The sequence below is a fragment of the Pipistrellus kuhlii genome, unplaced genomic scaffold (assembly GCF_014108245.1).
Source record: "Pipistrellus kuhlii isolate mPipKuh1 unplaced genomic scaffold, mPipKuh1.p scaffold_m20_p_6, whole genome shotgun sequence".
NCBI lineage: Eukaryota > Metazoa > Chordata > Mammalia > Chiroptera > Vespertilionidae > Pipistrellus > Pipistrellus kuhlii.
The window spans coordinates 5,050,108-5,071,225 of NW_023425562.1; the positions used below are offsets into that span (position 1 = coordinate 5,050,108).

The window sequence follows — 21,118 nt, forward strand, 5'->3', positions numbered from 1 at the left end:
TCCCTTGGTTCTGAGTCTTCATAGCATCATTAGCTCCAGCATTGACATTAGTACAAATGTTAGAGCAACACAAGTTGCTCAATTTCAAATGCATTTATTTTCCGTTGCAGCGTTGGTTTTGCTGACACCAAGTTTACTGTCTGTCTAGCCATGTGTTTAGGGAAAATATTCATATTGGTAGCTCTTTGGTTTTGGAAACATTTGGCATCTCACAAAAATTGCCAGGTACCCATTGCCAAGAAGCCTGTCTCTGCCAGGCAGCCAGTCTCCCAGGCTCTGCCAGCTAGCCGGTCTCCCAGGCAGCCTGTGCCTCAAGACCTTGGGGATACTATGGGTCTCTGAAGACATCTGGAATGGTGGCTTAGGCAGGAGACACTCACCGGGCTCCAGCTCTGCTTCTCCTGAGGAGCAGGGCAGGGTCTAGAGGAGCAAGCTCCAGCACTCTTTGCTTCTCCATCCCCAACTCTCTCCCCCTCCCAGTCCATCACAGGAGTGGTGCTCCCAACATGCCTCATGTCCTTGGCAGCTGACATGACAGCATGATGAAGTAGTGGGAGCCCTTACAGAAGAATTCTTCTTCAAACCCTTCGACAGCTTCCCACTGGCTTGGAGATGCTTGCACATGCACAGTCTTTCTAGACGGGCCCTCACACCACCTCTCACAGCTTGTCCCATCACATTTCTGCCCACCACCTTACTTCCTTCCTATCCACCTCCTTGCTCTTACCTAAAAGCACCTGGCTTCTCCAGCTCCTGTTCTTGTCTCTTTTCCTACATGACCATCAAGTCCTGAGGGTGGAATCTGCATTGCTCTGTGCACGGCCAATGCCACCCTGAGTCCCTGGCATAGAGTGGGTTCCCAATAAGTCTAACTCCTCATCACAAGGGTGTGATGGGTGGGGAAGGGAAGCAGCCGCCATGTTTGCCAAGCACTACGTTTAAGCAATGTCAGGGAGGATGAGTTCCCTGTTATTTAAAATCCAAGAAGAAAACATACCGGTAATCGGTATTTTGATGTGTTGACATCTCACCTAGACCCTTCTTCTTTGTGCAGAAAGCTGTTCACTAGATCTTTGTTCTGGCAATTCTTTCCTTCCTGGGAACAGTGTTTCTCAGGCTGTCATACAGAAGGAGAGCTCACCTTCACATGCAGAGTCATGTCTGATGGGTTACTCTGACATGAGGCACAACCAAGCTGAAGGAAACATGGTTTTGAAATCAGAAACATAGGTTAAGCCTCCCAGGAAATGGGTATGGCATAGGCCAAGGGGGGTCCCACAGGGGTGCCTGGCTGAGCCTGAACACACCTGGCTGAGATACATCAAATCTGACTTCTCACCTCATACATGCCACAGACAGAAGGTCCAGGGTATAGATTCCATGTCGTTGGGAAAAAGTTGGGCAGACCAACCCCAGAGGTTCTGGGGAAGATAAACCAGCCCGGAAAGACCAGCAAGGAATGCTGAGCAGTGAGGTGGTAGGACTAGAAGGTGGTTGTCCAAGGGGAACAGAGAATCTCAAATCCAACCTCAGTAGGTGTCAGTTCCCAGGGCCAAACTATTCAATATAATAACAGAGGACAGTGAAAACAATGCACTGGGTGTAAGATTATTACCAGGAGGAAATACCAATCTTTTATCAAGGAGGGATGATATGAAGGAGATAATGAGCTTAGGACCCAGGCCTGGGAGAAGTGAATGGCAGAACTAAAGGAGCAAGTTCGGGCCTCCCTACCTGCAAGGTGGGTTCCGCGACCCTCCTGGAGCAAGAGTGTTCAGTGGTGGGGGAGCTGGCCAGGAGGCAGAAGGTGGTCTCTGCTGTAGAGCCACAGCTGGAGAGAAGCTGAGAGGTCAGGGACCCTGCTGGGGCTGGGCTCCAGTTCCTTCCTCCCTGAGTGCCACCCAACAGAGACAAACTGGTAGAGACACCAGGCCCCGGGGATGTAGGCAGTGGACCCAAAGCACACACACACACGTGGCTCTGGTCTCCAGGATTGGAAGCACATATACATATGGCCCTGGTCTCCAGGACTCTGAGGCTTTGCAGGCAGGCACCCTGCTTCCTAAACAGGAGGGTGCTCCCAGTCTCTAGCCTGCTGGCTTCTCAGTGGTTCTGATATTGGCCAGGATTGGTCAAGACCACCCTGATGAGCCTCAAGGAAGGCCTGGGATAAGGTGGTGATGGCAGCCAACCTGGACTTGGTCTTTATTTAAATTTCTTTATTAATTAAGGTATCACATATTTGTCCTCAATCCCCATTCCAATCCCCTACGCCCCCTATTGTCCTCGACCACTGGTTAGGCTCATATGTATGCACATAAGTCCTTTGGTTGATCTCTCTCTTTTATCCCCACCCTCCCTTTGAGGTCCAACATTCTGAATCATGGCTCCTTATCTCTGGGTCTGTTCTTGTTCATCAGTCTATGTTGTTCACCATTTCCCCTAGATGAGTGACATCATATCCTACTGGAAATATACTTATAAGAATAAAAAAAAATGAGACAAGCAATAATCGTTATGCTGAAAGGCATATGAATCTTTACTCCATCAATATACTTGAAATGGAATGAACCAAGGGCTACTGTGTTCACACGTTTGATTGTTGATTTAATTTTTAAGTCTATCCCCACTTGGAAGCAATGTGACTCTTTTCTTTCTCTGACTTATCAGTTGAGTCATGAGTTAGTTCCCTCTGGCCTCCTCGGGTCCCACCAGGGAAGGCACAGAGCACCAAGGGCAAAACTCCCGTAGGTGATGGTCTGTTCTGCCTCTTCTCTTTGAAGCAGATGGCAGCCGCGGAGAGCTGTCTCAGCCCACCCTCACCATCCAGACCCACCCCTACCGGGCCTGCGACCCCATGGAGATGAGCTACCCCCGGGACCAGTTCCAGCCGGCCATCCGCGTGGCTGATCTGCTGCAGCACATCACCCAGATGAAGAGAGGCCAGGGCTATGGGTTCAAGGAGGAATACGAGGTAAGGGACCGCCTGTGCAGACACTCCCAGATGGGTGCAGAAGCTTCTGGGGCTACTGCTTTGCTACTAAAAGTATGATGTCTGAACCCATAGCATCAGCGTCATCTGGGAGCCTGTTGGAAATGCACCATCTCTGGCCCCACCCAGACTTACTGAATCCTCCGCATTTTAACAGAACCTCAGTGACTTGTATATCCTTTACATTTGAGAAGCACCAATGAAGACCCTTAAACCTCCTTTTCCCCTTTCCTCCTTCCTCTCTCTCTCTCTCTCTCTCTCTCTCTCTCTCTCTCTCTCTCTCTCTCTCTCTCTCTCTCTCTCTTCCTTTTATTGCTCAGTTATCTCCAAAGTTTCTGCACTTTGGAGTCACAGCTTCGCTCAGTATGCAGCTCCGATGGCTCCAGCCCCCAGCCCCCATGTTGAGGGAAGCCAGCAGGTCTCTCTGCCAGTGCATCTGGGAGGTTTGCTTGTTCCTAGGCTCCTCTTGCCTCATTCCCACACTTCCATTGTGTTCTCAGTGCCCCCAGGTCAATATCTCATCTCCTGTGCCTCTGTCCCCTCTCTGTACCTTCTTCTCACCTCTGCATGGGACACCCCTTTCCTTACCCCCAAAGCATCTCTAACCCTAGGGTTTTATGAGGGGCGGTTGCTACTGAGGTTTGGGTGGTAACGAGGCCAGGGGTGGTGGCTTGCAGCAAAGCACAAGAAGTACCTGAATAAAAGCAGTCCTACGGTTCTCATCTCCTCACAGGTCTCTACACCCACTGCCTTTCCCAAAAGTTCTTTTTAGTGTCCTCACCACTCCCATTTTTCCCTTCTCCCAGCAGCCAGGAAAAAGCCCACATCCTTTCCTTTCTGAAGCAGAACAATTTCACTTTCCTTGTCTCACTTTTTTTGTTTCAAAGCTTGCCTATTAGGCAACCCTCTTACAACTAAAAAAAAAAGTGAAATAAAATTGAAGGGAAACTCAATAAGATGCTTTCCTGAACTAAAGAGCACCTCACTCCCCCAGAGGAGCCCCGCAGCCCTCCACTCCCAAGTGGGAATGCATTTGCAGCCAGCTTTGGAATTTCCTTTTTTCACTTTTCCTTTCCTCTCTCCCTCCTCCCTCCCAAAATATCTTGGGAACACCTACTGTGTTATATGAGCTAGTTATATGAGCTAGTTTTTCTGTGGCTCTTTTTCCACATGCAGCGTGTGCCCCCATTATTCTCAGTTCAGTTTCATGTGTTCGATGAGAAGGCATGAACTCAGATTCTACCCAGTTGGAATTCTGGATCATGCAGACTAAGTTTATCTCTTAGACTATATTCTGAGAAGGAGCAGACCAAGCAATGATTGCAGAAGTTCTGTGAGGTCATGAAACTGTGCTCTGAGGGGGGCCAGAAAGCTGGGCTCCAGTGCAACACATTGTGTGATCTTAGCATCTCATCTTGTCACCTGAGCATTAAAATTCCTTTGTTGGCTGAGTGAGAAGTTTGGATAAGATGACTTCTGAGGACCTATCTGGTCCTAAACCTTTATGAGAGTGTAAAATGTGGTGGCAAGGGGCATGTTGGACACATTTATGAGAGCAGCTGTGTTTGTGTCAATGCACATGAGTGATTACCGACCCACTTAGGAGAAAAGGCAGTTCATTGCAAATGTGGTCAAAGGAAAACAGCATTTTTCATATGCTGCCTGCAAATTTTTGGAGGATGTCAGGATAAGAGTTAAAGGAGATTGTCTCATTACCTCCCGTGCCTGGGCCTTACCTCCTAGGGCATTGGCTGAATGGTCTCAAGCTCTTAAAGTATGAGAGATGGTGTGTGTGTGTGTGTGTCTGCTTATCCACACCTATATAGATCCATTGAGTGAATGTTCAGGAAAGGCTGTGTTGTTTGCAAAGGTATATTCAATATCATGGTAGTTTACTATGTCAGTCATAATATTTACTTTGCTTTAAAGTTTTAAATAACACCAGGGGAGCGGTGTGACATCAAAAAGGATGACAAGTAGTTAAAGCCTGAGAAACACTGTTGTCAGAACTTAAGATCTAAAGTTTGAAAACAAAAACATTTGACTACTTTGGTGCATTGCCATCCAGATTGATATCTCTTTTCAAAGTGTCCATCCCTGTGTGGTTGATTAAAAAAAAAATGGGGGGGGGGGGCCTTTTTGCACTTTTTAAACATTTTTAAATAAACAGTACAATATATTTCTCACAGTTCTAGAGGCAGGGAAGTCCAAGATCAAGGTGTCAGCAGATTCAGTATCTGGTGGGAGCCCACTTTCTGGTTCACAGATGCCCATCTTCTCACTGTGTCCTCACATGGCAGAGGGTGAGGGATCTCTGTGGATCACTTTTATGAGGGCACCAATCCCATTCCTGAGGGCCCCACCCTCATCATCTACGTACCTCCCAAAGGCCTCCTCTCCTAATACCATCACGTTGTGGGTTAAGTTTCAACATCTGACAATGGGGAACACACATCACATAGACAAATACTCAGATGACAGCACTTTTCCATAACCATGACACAGTGATAAAAGTGAGGCAATGTAACCCTGATACAATGTCTGTTTGTTTGTACATTTGTTTTTCCCAAACTTTCTGGCATGGAAGTAAACTGCCTTTATAATGAAAAAGAAAAATAATACATGTTGTCCCATCATTTGGAAATATCACTAACTAGATTAGCCTTGACCTCAATTAGTTCCAAATTCTATTAACCAGTTAGCTGAAATGCTTAGCTTCTAGTTAACAGCACTTTCTGATTAACTGGAGGCTAATTGAAAAACATTGCTGAATGGGAGTCTTTCCACGGTGTGCCAGTTCCCTCTCCTAGATTCTCGCCGGGTATGGCTTTGATCATCAGGCCCCTGTGATGCCTGGAGTCTACATGCTGCACAGGAGTCCCGGCACTGCTGGAAGACTGTGTTCTATAAGACAACATGTCTGGGTGTCGATCCCACTTTCAAACAGCATGCCATGCGCTTTGTTTACGGCCTGTCACTCCCCTACACTGCTCAGTGTGTTGGTTTTTCATACCAACGAGCAGGCTTGACAAGTTGACATAGAAAGAACCTCTATGCAATAAGGAAGCTATGTCTTCTAAAATTAAGTTCAGTCATACAATCACAAAGTTATTCATTAAATTTTTACTGAGTATTTACTATTCCTAAGGTCTGGTCCAGATATTTTAGATATGACAGTGAACAAAACAGACAAAGCTCATGAAGCTTTTGTTCCATCAAGGGAAACAGGAAATAGCAGTAGACTTAAAACTAAGATATTGTACAGTCACTTAATGGGATATGTTTATAAATAATGCCATGTGCTAGTGACAAATACTGTTTGCTATGTTATAAACTACCCTAAATCTTAGTGGCATAAAACAACTAATTTACTGTGCCCACTGATTCTGTGAGTCAGGATTTAGACAGGGCACAGGGGGAATAGTTGTGTCTGCTTCATGATATCTGAAGCCTGGACTTGGAAGGCTCTAAGGCTGGGGGGCTGGAAGCATCTACAAGGGTCTTTACTTCATGTCTGGTGATGGATGCAAACTTCCAGATGAGATCTCAGCTGGGATTGTCAGCTAGAACACCTACACATGGCCTCTTCAGGTGGACTGGGCTTCTAACAACATGGTTGCCTCAGGATAAAGAACGTCTTACATGGCCGCTCCTAGATCCAAAGGTGAGTTTCATTCATAGCTAACAAGGTAGAAAGTAATCACCCTTTGTGACCTAGACTTGGACATCACAGCATCACTACTACCACATGCTATTGGTTATAAGCAAGTAATAACTGTATATGTTCTAGGGAAGGGAAAATAGATCTCTCTCTCTCTCTCTCTCTCTCTCTCTCTCTCTCTTTCTCTCTCTCTGTGTGTGTGTGTGTGTGTGTGTGTGTGTGTGTCTCCATAGATGGTGGAGTAGGCATTGCAAGATTCTAAGAGAGGATGCAGAACTTGGAGGTATTAGAAAATACAATCCTTGGATGATAAAATATATCATAGATGGGGGAGGAAATAGTAGAACAAGGAAGGGAGATGGGGTATCCTGGGGACATGGAGTGAAGGAGGGGGCTCCAATATTAAATAGGGGAGAAGGATAGTCCTTAATCAGAAGATGACATTTGAGCAGAGACATGATGGAAGAGAGTTCCAGATAAGAAAGTAATATATCTGGCATGTACAAGGAGGCCAAGGTTGTCATGAGTAAGTGAACAAAGAGCAAAACTAATAGAAGATGCTATTGGAGAAATAAAGAGGGTTGACCCCATAATGCCTTTATGCCATTATAGGACTTTTGCTTTTACTCTTAATGAAATGACAGCCACGACTTTTGAGAAGACACCTGATAACAATCTGACATTGTTTGAAAGACTCATTCTTGCTACTACCTTGAGAATAGACAACAGGAGGCAAGAGTAAAAGCAGGGAGACCAGTTAAGAGGCCACAGCAGAATCTCAGGTGAGAGACAGCAGTGACTCAAGCCAGGGTGTGGCAGTGGAGGTGGTGAGAAGTGATTGGATTCTAAATATATTTTCAGCATAGAGCCCATAGGATTTTCTAACAGCTCAAATATGGCATGTGAGAGAAAGGAATCAAGGGTGACTCCAATGTTATTACTGCTTGAGCCCCTGGAAAATGGAGTGGCCACCAATGGACATGGGGAAGCTGCAGGTAGAGAAGACCTGGGGACAATGGAGCAATTGTGGGTTTGATTTTAAACTGAGTTTAAGATGTTTTCTAGGTATCTTAGTAGACATGGAAAGTAGGTAGTTGGGTATATGAATATAGAATTTGGAAAAGAAGCCTGGGCTGGGGAGAAAACGTTGGGAATTTTGACATTTAGGTGATAGTAAAGCCATAAGACTTGAAAGTCAGCAAGTAGGTGAACAGAGAAAAAGATAGGGATCAGACACTGAACTTCGAGTAATTTCAACTTTAAGATGTCTGAGTACTTTCCACAAACAGACATTGTATGAGATTGTTGGAACAGAGGAGATGACATAGAGCATTCTGAGGAATTTGGAGCCTGTTTTTACAGACAAGCATATGAACTGATCATTTCACTATCTTAGCCAAATGTTACGATAAAGATATGCCGTTGGGGATGGGATGCAGTAAACCTAGCCTCAAGGTGGGTGGCCAGTGGCTTTCTGGGAAACATAAAGCCTGGACAGAAGCTGGAGAAGTAGGAATAACCAAATAAAAGCAGGGAAGGACTAGGACAGACAAACTATGGCATGGAGTTATGCACAGTAGGTTGAGTTACCAGAACTGGGAGAAGTTTGGTTACATATAAACCAGAGGAGGAAACATGAAGGGAGATGGGCCTGAAATTGTCAATAGGGGAGGCATGGGTGGGGACAAGGGGATATTTGTCAGGCTAAGGAATTTGGATTTTACTCTAGGGGCCATGGGATAAATTGAAGGGAGAAGGATTTTTTAGCTGGATTTGTGTTTTAGATGTAACTTAATCTGAGCAGGGAGAGCAGATAGGTAGGCGGCTGGGAAAGTGATTCAGGGAAAAAGTGGGATTGCCTGAAACAGGAGACTGGGCCCAGAGCCCATGCAAACCCACACACATTCTCTCATGCAGAGCTGTAAAATCAGCTCATTCTCTTTGACCTGAAAACTTGAGTCTCTCGATATATATTTTTTAAATCCAATGACTTGAAGTTATGTATGAATCGTCCTGAATTGATAGTCAAAATGCCTGGATTCAAATCCTGTCTCTTTCACTAAGTGTATGGTGACCATGGGCAGGTTGCTCTGTCTCTCTGAGCCTCCATTTACATAATTATGCAATGAGGGTGAGGGGGTTGGTCAAAATGGTCCAAAGAGCACTTCTATCCAGGATATTTTGAGAGTCTATGTAGGAACTAATGTGCAAGCCAGCTGGCTCTCCTCCTACTGATAGTACTACTGGACACCATTCTCTGGGGATTCTACCAAAGTTTTCTCCACAGCCCAGGCTTTTTCCAAAAATTCTAAACTCATATACCCAACTATCTACTTTCCATGTCTCAAGTCCTAGCAACTGTGATTGACCAGGGGCCTTGAGTTGCTAAGAACTCAAGGAGACCTACGGCAAATTAATTACACCTGCCGTGGAGATTTGAATCTTAGAAGTATTCAGTCTTGGCTGCATGTTAGAATTACCTGGGGAAGTTTTTACAACACCAATATTCAGACCATCTTTCTACCAATTAAATCAGATTCCCTGGGGTGGGATCCAGATATCTCTATTTTCTATGTTCTCCAGATGACTATAATGTACTTTTAAAGTTGAGAGACATTCATCTAGAAAGATCCAGAGTCCCTAGTGCATGCCCTGCTTATGCCCAAGACTCATCACCTCACAGTTGTATTTGCTGCTGGTCACATTTGATGCCCATGGAGGGGTGGGGGGACCTGATAATGGCACATAGTCACAGGAAAGTCAAAGGGCTTCTGCATTTGACTGTGGACTGGAGAGTCTTCCCTCCTCCTCACGCTACTTCTCCTGCCTATATTCTCTCACCTTCCCCAAAACAAAACAAAGCATGCCAGCAAATGCCAAGAGAACTTAGTTAGAGAATACGGCTGTCTGTGAGCCCTGTAACCTTAGCCATCACCATGATCAGAAGAGTGGAGGGTTTGGGGAAGATGAGGAACAACCAGAAGAGGTGACTGTGATGGAGAGAAGGAAGAGAAGCTGTTAATAATACCAGTCCAGTCCAGGCAGTCTGTCATCCTAATGAATGGAACAAGTCCAGTAGGGTGACCAGAAGGTATCTGGTTATTACAGCTCCATTAAGACTATTTAAGCAGCCACGAACAGCTGTGTGGAGTGAGATGCAGCCTACTCAAGAGCAAGCATTTGTTTGTTTTCCAGCTCAGGGCGGTCACACTGTGTGCTGACACACCATGTGCATGGCTTTGTAGAGAGAGGCCAGTATTGCCATCTTTTTCTTTGTCTTCTGTGGATGATAGTAGGCAGACAGCCTCTTCTGGGGTGTAATAATTGTGATGGATGCTTCAGGTCGCCCTAGTTGCCCTGTTCTCTGATCAGAGCCACCTAAACAGAGGCAGAGTAGACCTTCTGCTTCTCCCACAGCTTTTTTCTCTCCAAGGACTCTGTTCCAGCTTCTCCGGGAACTAGAAGAGTGATTCTGGGTAGAGGCAGGGGGGAGGAGGTCTGTAGCAGATGCCCAAATTATGAAAGGGAAGGCTGTGGTTGTTCTCCAGCTCTGGGAACTCATAATGACCCAAATAGGAAGTATTGGACTCCACCTTCTCATTTCACTCCATTCCCAGTGGATTACAATAAGGGGGAAATGGCCATTTCCAGCGGGGAGCCAAAAGACATTAGTAACTCATGAGGTTTCAGACCTGGAAATTTTTCCAACAGGAAAGAGCTCTAACTTACTCTTTTCCTTTGAGTTTATTATTTTTTCCACCTAACTCTATTTGTAACCCAGGAAACAATATTTTCTGTGTTTAATATAGGAACCCTTCCCAACTAAGTAAGCAGTTTTCATTATCAGAGAAAAAGTTCTTGACTGAGAGTCCAGACCTAGGTCTCAGTCTGCTTCTGCATGCTGGATCGTCTTGGACAAGACTCTTCCACCTCTGGGTCCCATTTCATCTTCTGTGATGAAAGCTCTGGCTATATAGCATGGACTTCTGAAGCCTGATAGTATAGGTGTGGACTTCATTGGGTCAGAAATACTTATTGAGCACCTATTCCATACCTTGCACTGTTTGGGGCATTTGAGGTAGTTAGAAAGCTAAATAAAGAAAGTGAAGACCCTTACTTTAAAGGAAGATCATGGTTTTACTATGCTGTGTAATTACAAAACAGAATGCTAGTTAAAATGCTTTATAGACCTGTGAGTCCTGCGTGTCAGAGTCAGCTAGAACATTAGTAAAGTACATTAAGACATGAGTTCATTGACATGGAACAGGACCCAGGCCTCTGCATTTTACCAAATCCCATTGGGAAATTTGGATCCCTGCCAAACTCTGGAAACCATTGGCCTAAAATTTGGCATTTAAAATTTTGTAGCTTTTCATGGGGCCTTTTAAAGGAGGTCTTGTGACTCAATGTGCAGACGCACATTTCACCAACCTGTTCCATTAAAGCTCCTGTCGGTCTTGCTGGGGTCTGGTTTTCTACTTAGCTTCCCCAGCAGCATTCATAAATTACCTTCTACCAGTGACATGGTGCACAACAATGTTTGCTCTCCTGATGCCACTCTGAGTAGACATCATCCGTCATCCTTTCCTGTCTTCTCTGTCCACATTTATAATCCCCGAGGCATATGCTTTCAGCACAGAAGGAGGCATTTGTTGAAAGCTTGGCCTCTGCTAAGGCCACCACTAACTCATACAGCACCTTAGAGTGAGATAGCAAAAGGTACACCTGTCTCGGGATAATAGACTGTCACCTTCCAGAATATGTTCATAATATAGACAGAATTCTCCCATGTCTACCAGACCATGTTCTCCCTGAGACATGGAGCTCCATACACAACCTTTACGGCCATCCACCAGCTAGCCACAGATGCCGGGAGACATGCGCTTTTACCAAGCAGAGGGACCACAATTGTGACCAGGCCTTAGGCTTCCAAGAGCTTATAAAACTTTTTTACTCCCTAAATACTTTGTCCTACCGGTACCTACAGTAAGCAACGTGTCCCAATTTCCTCAGAATGGTACCAATTTTATTTATTTTTAATTAAATCTGTTGGGGTGACATTGGTTTTAATAGATTATGTAGGTTTCAGGTATATAATTCTATGCTACATCATCTGTATATTGCATTGTGTGCCTACCACCCAAAATTAAATTTTTTATCACCATGATTTTGACCCCTTTGACTAACCTCTCAGCACCCTTCCCACTGGTAACCAGCATACTGTTGTCTGTGCCTGTTCGTTTTTGTCTGTTTTTCTTTTTGTTCATTTGTTGCTTTCCCACACATGCTGTCCTACATTTTAGGAGTCCTTGGGTCCAAGACAAAACAGTAGGGATGTTGCCAGGAGTCTCCTTCTTTGGTCTTGTGACAGTAAACTGGCTGTTTCTAATCAAAAAGAGGCGGAATGAATTTTAGGAGTGGGCCAGGGGCCCCCAATAGCATATTCTTGGGAAAGAGTGGGATGTGAGAGCCTCGGAAGACCTACTGTGGAACAGGCATTATGCTGGGTGCCTGGAGGCATTCTCTCAATAATCACTAGTCATCAGCAAAAATGCCCTTCCCATCTCTGTGCTGCCCCTTCATAGTCAAACTTTTCCCCCAACCCTAAACCGAAAAGCATATTATTTACTTCATTGTTGGGAAAATTAACAGAGACTCAGAGTAGTGAGATGATTTGCAGAAAAAAATCTTCAAACACTCTGTCTTTGACAAAGCTCTGCCTTCTTCCTGCCTCATATAATTAGTGGACAAGGTATATTAAGAGGTATTTCTGGACTAGATAAATGAATGAAAGACCCAGGTAAAAATGGCAGCTCCTTGGTGAAGATTGAAATATTCCCTGCCCAGGAGAGTACAGTTGTGGGCAGGGACCCAGGAAAATCCTGGCGGCCAGTACTGGTCATGGAGGAAGCAAGCCCTTAACTGTGCCCTGAAGCGTCAGCCAGGAACTGCCGGGTCAGCATCCCCCAGGCCTGGTTTTGCTGCATAGCAATTCCAATTATCTCCAGGGATAAAGTCAAGCCAAAGGGAACAATGGAGGCACCATAGCTGACAGAATCTGTGAAGCTAGTAGACGAACAGGTGAATTAAATGGACCAGATGCTCTCAGTTTTGGATTGGAAGTAAGCTGCTCTTAGAAACTCTGTTCTATTAAGACATCTCACTATTTGGGGAATAACTCCAAGAGGCTTAAGTGCAAAGAAGAGCATCCAAAGAAGGATGGCAAGCTTCAGAAAGGATGCTGTATCTCCACAGGCCCAAATCAACAGGTGGGAGAAGGAACCAGCCAAGGAGGAACCAGGAACAATTCTCAGTTCTAGCTGGAAATTAAAGTGGGAAAACTGAGGCAGGTTGCACAGTCCTATGGGCTGACTCAGCACAACAGGACATAAGAAGCCTGTGACTGTGGTTATGTGGTCTGAGCCCACCCTGCCTACAGGGGGTGCAGCTCTGTGGCTGGGAGGATGGGTTGGTGGGTGGATGGATGGATGGATGGATGGATGGATGGATGGGGGTTGATGGATGGATGGGTGTATGGAGTGATGGATGGATGGATGAATAGATGATAGGTGTGGATGGGTGATGGATGGATAGTTGGATGGGTGACAGATGAATGGATGGATGGATGAATGGATGGATGATGGATAGATGTGTGGATATGTGTGGATGATGGATAGATGTGTGTTGCAACTATAGGAAGAGTTAGTCTGGGGCAGGAACCAGATGACATTTTACTCTAGAGTCTATGAAGCCTATCAGCAAGGATGAAGGAAGGGCCGAAACTGTTTTGGCTCAGTGGATAGAGCGTCGGTCTGCAAACTGAAAGGTCCCAGATTTGATTCCAGTCTAGGGCATGAACATTGGTTGCAGACACATCCCCAGTGGAGGGTGTGCAGGAGGAAGCTGGTCAATGTTTCTCTCTCAGCAATGTTTCTAGCTCTCTATCCCTCTCCCTTCCTCTCTGTAAAAAAAATAAAAAATAAAATAATAAATTAATAAATTAATAAAATATATTTTAAAAAAAGGATGAAGGAAGAGTTCAAGAGACAAGTGTTGCCCAGCTAATGTGGCTCAGTAGTTGAGCATTGACCTATGAACCAGGCAGGATGTTATGGTTCAATATCCAGTCGGGGCACATGCAAGAGGTAGCCGATAAATGATTCTTTCTCATCATTAATGTTTCATCGGCTGAGAATAAAACTCCCATTCTTACCTGTGGTCCACAAGATGTCAACTGAGCACCACTCCTCCCCATTCACCTTATGTCGCTCTCTCACTCTTGTTCTCTCTGCTCTGGAGAGCCTCTCTTCAAGTTCTAGGACACACTAAGCTCATCCCATCTCAGGGCCTCAGCACTCACTGTCCCTCAGCCTGGCGCGTTCTTCCCCCAGCTTCTGCTCAGCACTCAATTTTCAGCTCAGGTGTGTCAATGGGAGAGCCATGGGAACACACCTGAAGTTGAACAAGCTGGTTAGGAATGAAGGGACAGCTTGGGTAAAGGATGTTCAAAGGGACCCATAGAATGTGGGTGGGCTGTATTAGGTGACTTGGGGCTTTGTTCCAGACTGGGCAGTGGTTGGGAGAGGAATGATTGGGTGTCTTAGTAAATCTTAACTATAGAAAGGGAACATGAGATTGAGGCTAGAGCTGTAAATATCAAAGAAAAAGCAGTCACTCATATTTGCCAGGATAGGAGATGTTTGGTCATTTATTTTTGGCTTGGCCAATGTTCATAGTTTTGTCTGTGTTTGTATATGACTGCAGAGTGGCCAGGTTTTGGTCTGTTCCATCCTGGTCTCAGAGTAGCCATGTCTGATGCTGGCATCCTGTGAAATTGTCTGTGTTCAACCAGAGGGCACCAGGGTCCAGCTGTGAGTGCTGTGCCAGTCCTCAGGAGCAGGGCTGCTCTTCTCCTTCTCATATGTCTTCTCTCAAACAGTCCTGCCCTCTTGTTCCCATCTAAAGTAGCCCATTGCCCCAAATCACAGTTGATCCCAGCACCCTGTTAATTCTCTTCACAGGCCTTATAAGAAACAATTACCTTGTGCATTTATTTATTGTCTGCACCTTCCCACAACTAGAACATAAAATTCATGAGATCGCCTGCCATGTCCATTGCTGTTATTTCTAGGACCCGGCACCGTGCCCAGAACCCGGTTGGTCACTGTGGGAGAGAGGGAGGGGGAAAGGGAGGGAAGAAGGAGGAGAGCAGACCCATTCAGTGCATATTACTCAACAAGTCATTTCCTGTCTGGACCTCACTTTATTGGTCTGTAAAATGAGGTAATAATTTTTTTTCAACATATCCTTGCAGTTCTGACTTTCGAGGATTCTGTGCATAACTCAACTCAGAACTCCAGGGATGAGAACATCCTAACATGCATCTTTTAGGTCTAAAAAAGAGGGAGAGAGAGAGAGATTATCTTAGAGAAGCAGCATGGTTGAAGAGTAGGAAACATTTTCACACTCAGACAAGGGTGTGAAAATAGAGCGCAGTCCTCTAAGGAGAAGAGGATGGGAAAAGGAAAGCAGAGACTGATAATGGATGGAGATAATGAGATGGCAATTTTGGTTTCAAAAGAATTTGATTAGCTCCTAATGACTGCCACAATTCCCTGGTCAATCTACTGTAACCAGCCGCTGATGTAAAAATAATGCCCTCGCTGGCTTGCTTTGAAGATGGAGAGGAGTCTCTCATACTTTTACCCCTTCGTATTTTTTTTCAAGAGATTATCCCCTATTAGATTGCAGCTCCCTAAAAAGAGAAATGGATGTGTGATCAAAGTATGCCAATTAGGGAGTTCTTACAGCTCACTCTTGGGTGAGCAGCTCCCTTCAGCCTTGCCTATTCTGCCTTTGTCACCATCCTCATGGCCTCCAAGCTCCAAATTGTTCTTCAGCCCCCGCCCCTGAGGGGAGACAGAGGCCCCCAGGGCTGCGGCAGGGTCCTGCATGGTTTCCCACAGAGAAGAGCCCTTTATCACAGGTGCTTTGTTTAGTTTGAGATTTTTCAAAAGAGAGCTGCATGCTGGGTGCATCCTGAAAAGCATAGTTGGATGCTGTGAAGACATCCAACTGTGTGTCATTCAAGGACTCCAGGGGTGGACAGGGACATTTATCAAATCCCTGCAGTGTCATGGGTACATGCTTATTTGGGGGCGTGGAGAGTCAGGGAGCAGGGCAAAGGTCAGAGTAAACAAAACACTGTCCAGTAGGTCCATTCAAACGTGAGATAGGAAGCTTTATTGGGTAGTGAGCTGCCTGTTGCTAAGGGTATCCAAGTAGCAGATGCTATAGATCAGCTTATCAGCTGTCTAGAAGGCTACTGTGGATAGGAATACAACCAGATGATTTTCAGACACTTCCCCTTCTGAGAATCCAGGATCTCTGCCTTCTGCATGCACAGAAGCTACCTTACCCACTCATTATTCCATTCATCTACCCATTCATTAATTTATTCAAAAGGGGTGATTCAAGCACATATGGAGTACAAAACCAGCATTGGGTTCTGGAGTGGCAGACACTATTCTTTCCCTGGAGTAATCCATCACCAAGTTGGGAGACAATATTATTAGATGTAGAAGAGTCCCTCTAATAATAGAAAAGGTGACTAAATTGTTGGGGATGCAGGCAGGTGGTGGGAGGGTGGATGGGGAAGTTTTCACAAAGGAGATATTCTTGAACTTGGTTTTGAAGGATATGTGGACGTTTACCAGGTAGACTCAGGTGGAAGAGAATCTTGGGCAGAGGGAACAGAATGTGTAAAGTCAGTCTTAGAAGTTTGAAACACCTGAAATTGTCTACAGTGTTGAATTTAGTTTCTTATCATTGGAATCCATACTAATAAAAGGGTAATGTGCAAATTGGTCAGGATGCCCTCACAGTAACAAATGAACAGCAGGCTATGTGGAGTGACCAGGCCGGCAGGGGGTTAGTGAGGGACAACCAAAGGACTGAACAAGCCAGCTGCATGGGGCAACCAGGCCAGCAAGGGGGGGAGGGGCAGTGAGGGGTGACCAGGCCAGCAGAGGGGGCAGATGGACATGACCAGGCCAGCATGGAGGGGGTGGTCTGTTAGGGGCAACAAGGCTGGCAGTGAGGGGGGGTGAATTAGGGGCAACCAGGCAGACAGGCAAGCGAGCAAGTTAGGACCCAGCGGTCCAGGATTGTGAGAGAGATCCCAGATTGGAGAGGGTACAGGCTGGGCTGAGAGGACACCCCCTGCCCAGTGCACAGATTTTGTGCACTAGGCCTCTAGTATTAATATAAGGGCAAGAACTGAGGCTACAGAGGCAATGCAGGGTGAAATCATTAAGGACCTTATATTAAAGACTTTAGAATTTATCTTGAAGACCATGGCATGGGGAGTAACTGGGTCCTGTTCACATTTTAGAAAGAGCTCTCTGATTACAGTGGAGAGTGGATTGGAGGGGACAAATCCAAAGAACGAGAAACCAGTGAGGAGACCCATGGGAAAATATTTCTCCAGGTAAATTCACTTTTTGTAAGAATCATGGCCACACATTAGACTCACCCAGGGATCTCTAAACATAACCAATGCCCATGTATCACCCTCTGAGTCTGAATTAATTGGTCTGGGCTAGGGCCATGGCTTTGGGAGTTTTAAAGCTCCTCCAGATTATGTTACTGTGTAGCCATAACAAAACCTTACGTGAACTGTAACCTGACCCCTGGCACATAGTAGGTACCCAACAGATATTTTCCCCAGGAAATTAGTATGAAAACATTCAGAATGTGCCCTTCTTGTCTTCATGTCACATTGGTGGGTATAATTGGATGTACATTTGACTTTTATCACAGAGGGTTTCAGATAGGAAATCACCACCAGAATATAAGCTTAAACACTGAGAAGTCCAGTGCTGCCACTGAAACCAGCATGACACACCCTTGCAGAGAGCCAGAAATACTAAATTGACCTGGAAAGTTGCCCAAAACAGCTGTTGCCACCTGGCTATGGTGGGAGGATGAGACCAAGTCCTGGAATCTGAATTCTACAAGTTACCTGCAAAAGCAAGAGCCATTTGCAGTCTAGAGATGGCCTGTGCTGATGGCAAGAGAGGTGTGGGATGATGGTCGCTTATAGTGAAGAGCAAAAAGAGGATGAGGGAGAGGAAGAAGACAGGGGAGAGAAGCCCTCCATCAGTAAAATAAGTATGTTACTATCTCCATAGCACTTTTCTCACCCTCATATTTAAGGCAGATATTGGTGCCCAGAGCCACACTACTGTTTTGCTTCTCCCCCAGGATGTCTGTCTAAAGGTTTCAGACACACAACAAATGTGTGATCCCTTGCTAGCTGGGAAGGCACTCTATTACCTTAACCTAAAGCCCTGGGAAAGCTAAATCGGGGACCATAACTTAGCTCAGGAAGCCCAGGCAGGGACCTCCCACCTCATCTCCATTCCATCTGGAATGGGCAACAACTCTACCTACCCAACTGCTTCACAGAGGAGGATCATGGTCATCCTTCTAGAACAAAAGTCAGCAAATGACAGCCATAGGCCAAATCCAACACCTGTTTTTGTGAATATAGTTTTATTGGAATGAAGCCATACCCATTTGTTTGCATTTTGTCTGCAACTGCTTTCACTCTACAACAGGGAGTTGAGTAGGAGTAATTACAACAGAACCCAAACTATGTACTATCTGGCCTATTATAGAAAAACATTGCCAACTTCTGCTCCAAAAATGACCCAGCCAAGTTGGCTTAACACATGAGTGACTAGAAGCAAGAAAGGGGGCACCATACAGGGGCTGGGATTTTTACAGTCAGTGGTCCTGCCTATTGTCAAACGTGGCCCACTGAATGGTTGAATTTCTGACCAAGCAGGATACAGATTCCTCTTGTTCAGGATGGAATAGATGGGCAAAGGCAAGGCTGGTGTATTGAGTACGTGGGTGCTCCTTTGCCATGCATTGCTAGCAAAGTCCTGTGTAGACTGAAGGTACTGCACATTCCATCCCAGAATCAGTGCAAGGGCCAAAAGCAGGGGATGGGAACACTAGTTTGAATGTTGCCCAACCTTCATGCTTCTGTAGCTCCGCTAAAACTGTCCCCACCCCCTTAAATGCCCAGCTTCCTTCTCTTTGAGATAACTAACTACGCCCTCCCTGTGTTTCCAGAACACTTGGCGCGTAACTAAGTCATTCCATGTGGTCGTTTACTTGTCTTTCTCCTCTTAAACTGATGACTCTCATCTCTTTCCTCCCCCAGTCTCTGACTCTGAACCTCTTTGTCCAACTTCCTGCTCAACATCTTCGCTTGGATGTCGAATAGTTATCGCAAACGTGGCCGCTGCTGCTGCTGTTGTTCTTATTGTTTTTGAACACGTGAAGAAGCACATAGTACTCAGCAAGTGCGAGGCACTGTTCTAAGCCCTTTATGTACCCAAGACACACTTAATTCTTGCCTCCCAATCCTGTTTCTCCCTAGCTGTTTCTTTTTCATCTCAGTGACTGTCATGGCTCTCTATTCAGTTCTCAGAGCCAACAGTCTGGGCCTCAGCCTTCATCCCTGTCTCCTTCACAGTCCACATCCACAGTGGATATGCTGGTGACCTGCCCATATTCCCTCCACACAGTGTTCCCAATGCCTGCCTCCTGGAAGCTCTGGTGGCTTTTTCCCTGAGGACTTCCTCAACACAAAAGAATGTGCACACCCTGCCCATGGAGCAAGGCAGAGCATTAAGGAAGTTCCGAAGAGTTGTCCTCAACAAATGATAGATGGAAATTGGTGGATAAACACCCAACTTCCTCCTCCCTCTGGTAGGAGAAGGAAATAGTCCCGTGGCATTAAGCCCCGGGCACACAGTGGTAACCTGTTCGTTGATCAACCCTATTTTGACTTTCTTCCCTTGATTGTCTCACTTCCCCGACTCATACACCCAGGCTTCTTAGGATTGCCTCCCAAATACAGTCTTATAGTCAGATCCTTGCTTCTTTCCAAAGCAGTGAGTCTGCTCCTGACCAAAACCTACAAACGTTAACTGAAAATATTCAGTTCTTGCTGCATCCACTGCCACCATCCTGGTATAGGGGCCCAAGGTACCATCATCTCTTACCTGGACTATTGCAACAACTTCTTAATTGATCTCCCTGAGCATGTATTTCATATGTGAGCCAGAATGTACTTTGTAAAACACAAATTATATCCGGTATCTCCCCTGCTCAAAACCCTCCAATGGTTTCCCATTACACTTAGAGTAACACCCAACTGGATACCAATGACCGCAGTGCCCCCTCTAATCCTAATTCTCCCAGCCTCTCCGGGTGCTCCTGTCACTGCTCTCCCTGCCTCATCCTTCACTGTAGTCCTTGGTTTTCATCTTTGCATCTGCTGTTCCCTCTGCCTGGAAAGTGCTTGTTACATTTCTTGGTCTGAGTGGCTTTTCACATCATAGCTTAGATATTACCTTCCCAGAGAAGCCCTCCCAGATGGTGTAGTCTGAAATAATGCTCTACCACTATCCCTTCTCCAAGCTTCATTTTCGTCATACAGTTTCCACCATCTAAAGTTATATGTTTTCTGGTTCATTTGCTGCATCTCCCAGTGGACTGGACATTCAAGAGGCACTTAGTGTATTTCTGTGTCCCAAGTACATAGAACAGTGCCAACCATATATTAGGGACACAATAAATATCTGTCACATGAGTGAATAAGTGATTCCCCTACTGGACCAGATCTGGGCCATGGCACACAGAAGACCTCAATAGCATTTGAGCCACTGAAGGAGGAAATAAGGCCATGGAGGAATCCACCACCACCCAGCCCTTTATGCTGAGTGGCCCATCACAGCAGGTGTTGTTTGCCCACTGGTTCATCTTCACCTGCGTAGAGCTTCTATCTCTGGCCGTCCTAACCACTCCGTCCTTTCTTTGTAGGCTTTACCAGAGGGGCAGACGGCTTCATGGGACACAGCCAAGGAGGATGAAAATCGCAACAAGAATCGATATGGAAACATCATATCCTGTAAGTCCCCTCTGGGAGGCCCCAGGCTTTGGGGTCACAGAGGAAACCAAGCCACTACAATTACTTACTTATAATTTGTGGTCAAGTAATCAATTCTTGATGTTTCCAGCTTTGGGTCAACATGCCAAGCTGGGAGCTGTATTTCAGCATGCGTGACAGAGCATGGCTGACCTCGGGGCCAGGAGAGAGGTGGGAAGTTGGGTTCAAGCAGAGTAGATCTGGAAGCCTCCAGAAGCTGCGTCTGGTCTGGTACTTCCCACTGCTCAAGAATTGCTCAGGTTGGGGAGGAAGCCCAGGCACAGGACTCCTTCCTGTCCCCAGCAGTTCTTCTAATGCAGAGGAAGGACCACCTTAGAAGTCACTCAGGGTACAAGCAAGGTCCAGCCCATGAGGGAGGGGCTGAGAACACCCAAGAGAGAGAATAGTGCTCCTCTAAGAAGGCAGAGTCCCATGCAAGGATTGATGTCCAGAAAAA

The 21,118-nt window shown here is 45.8% G+C and overlaps 1 protein-coding gene across 12 annotated transcripts in view; it reads left to right on the forward strand.

The window, feature by feature from the left end:
• PTPRT (protein tyrosine phosphatase receptor type T) overlaps positions 1–21,118 on the forward strand; it is an 845,125-nt gene that overhangs the window by 771,481 nt on the left and 52,526 nt on the right. For 8 of the 12 annotated variants that reach the window (XM_045574406.1, XM_045574409.1, XM_036418810.2 and 5 more), the window contains 2 exons: positions 2,784–2,974; positions 20,556–20,643. In XM_045574406.1, the coding sequence (XP_045430362.1) occupies positions 2,784–2,974; positions 20,556–20,643 (279 nt within the window). The remainder of the gene's footprint in view (positions 1–2,783; positions 2,975–20,555; positions 20,644–21,118) is intronic. The other 4 variants (XM_036418808.2, XM_045574411.1, XM_045574408.1 and 1 more) reach the window with 1 other exon arrangement.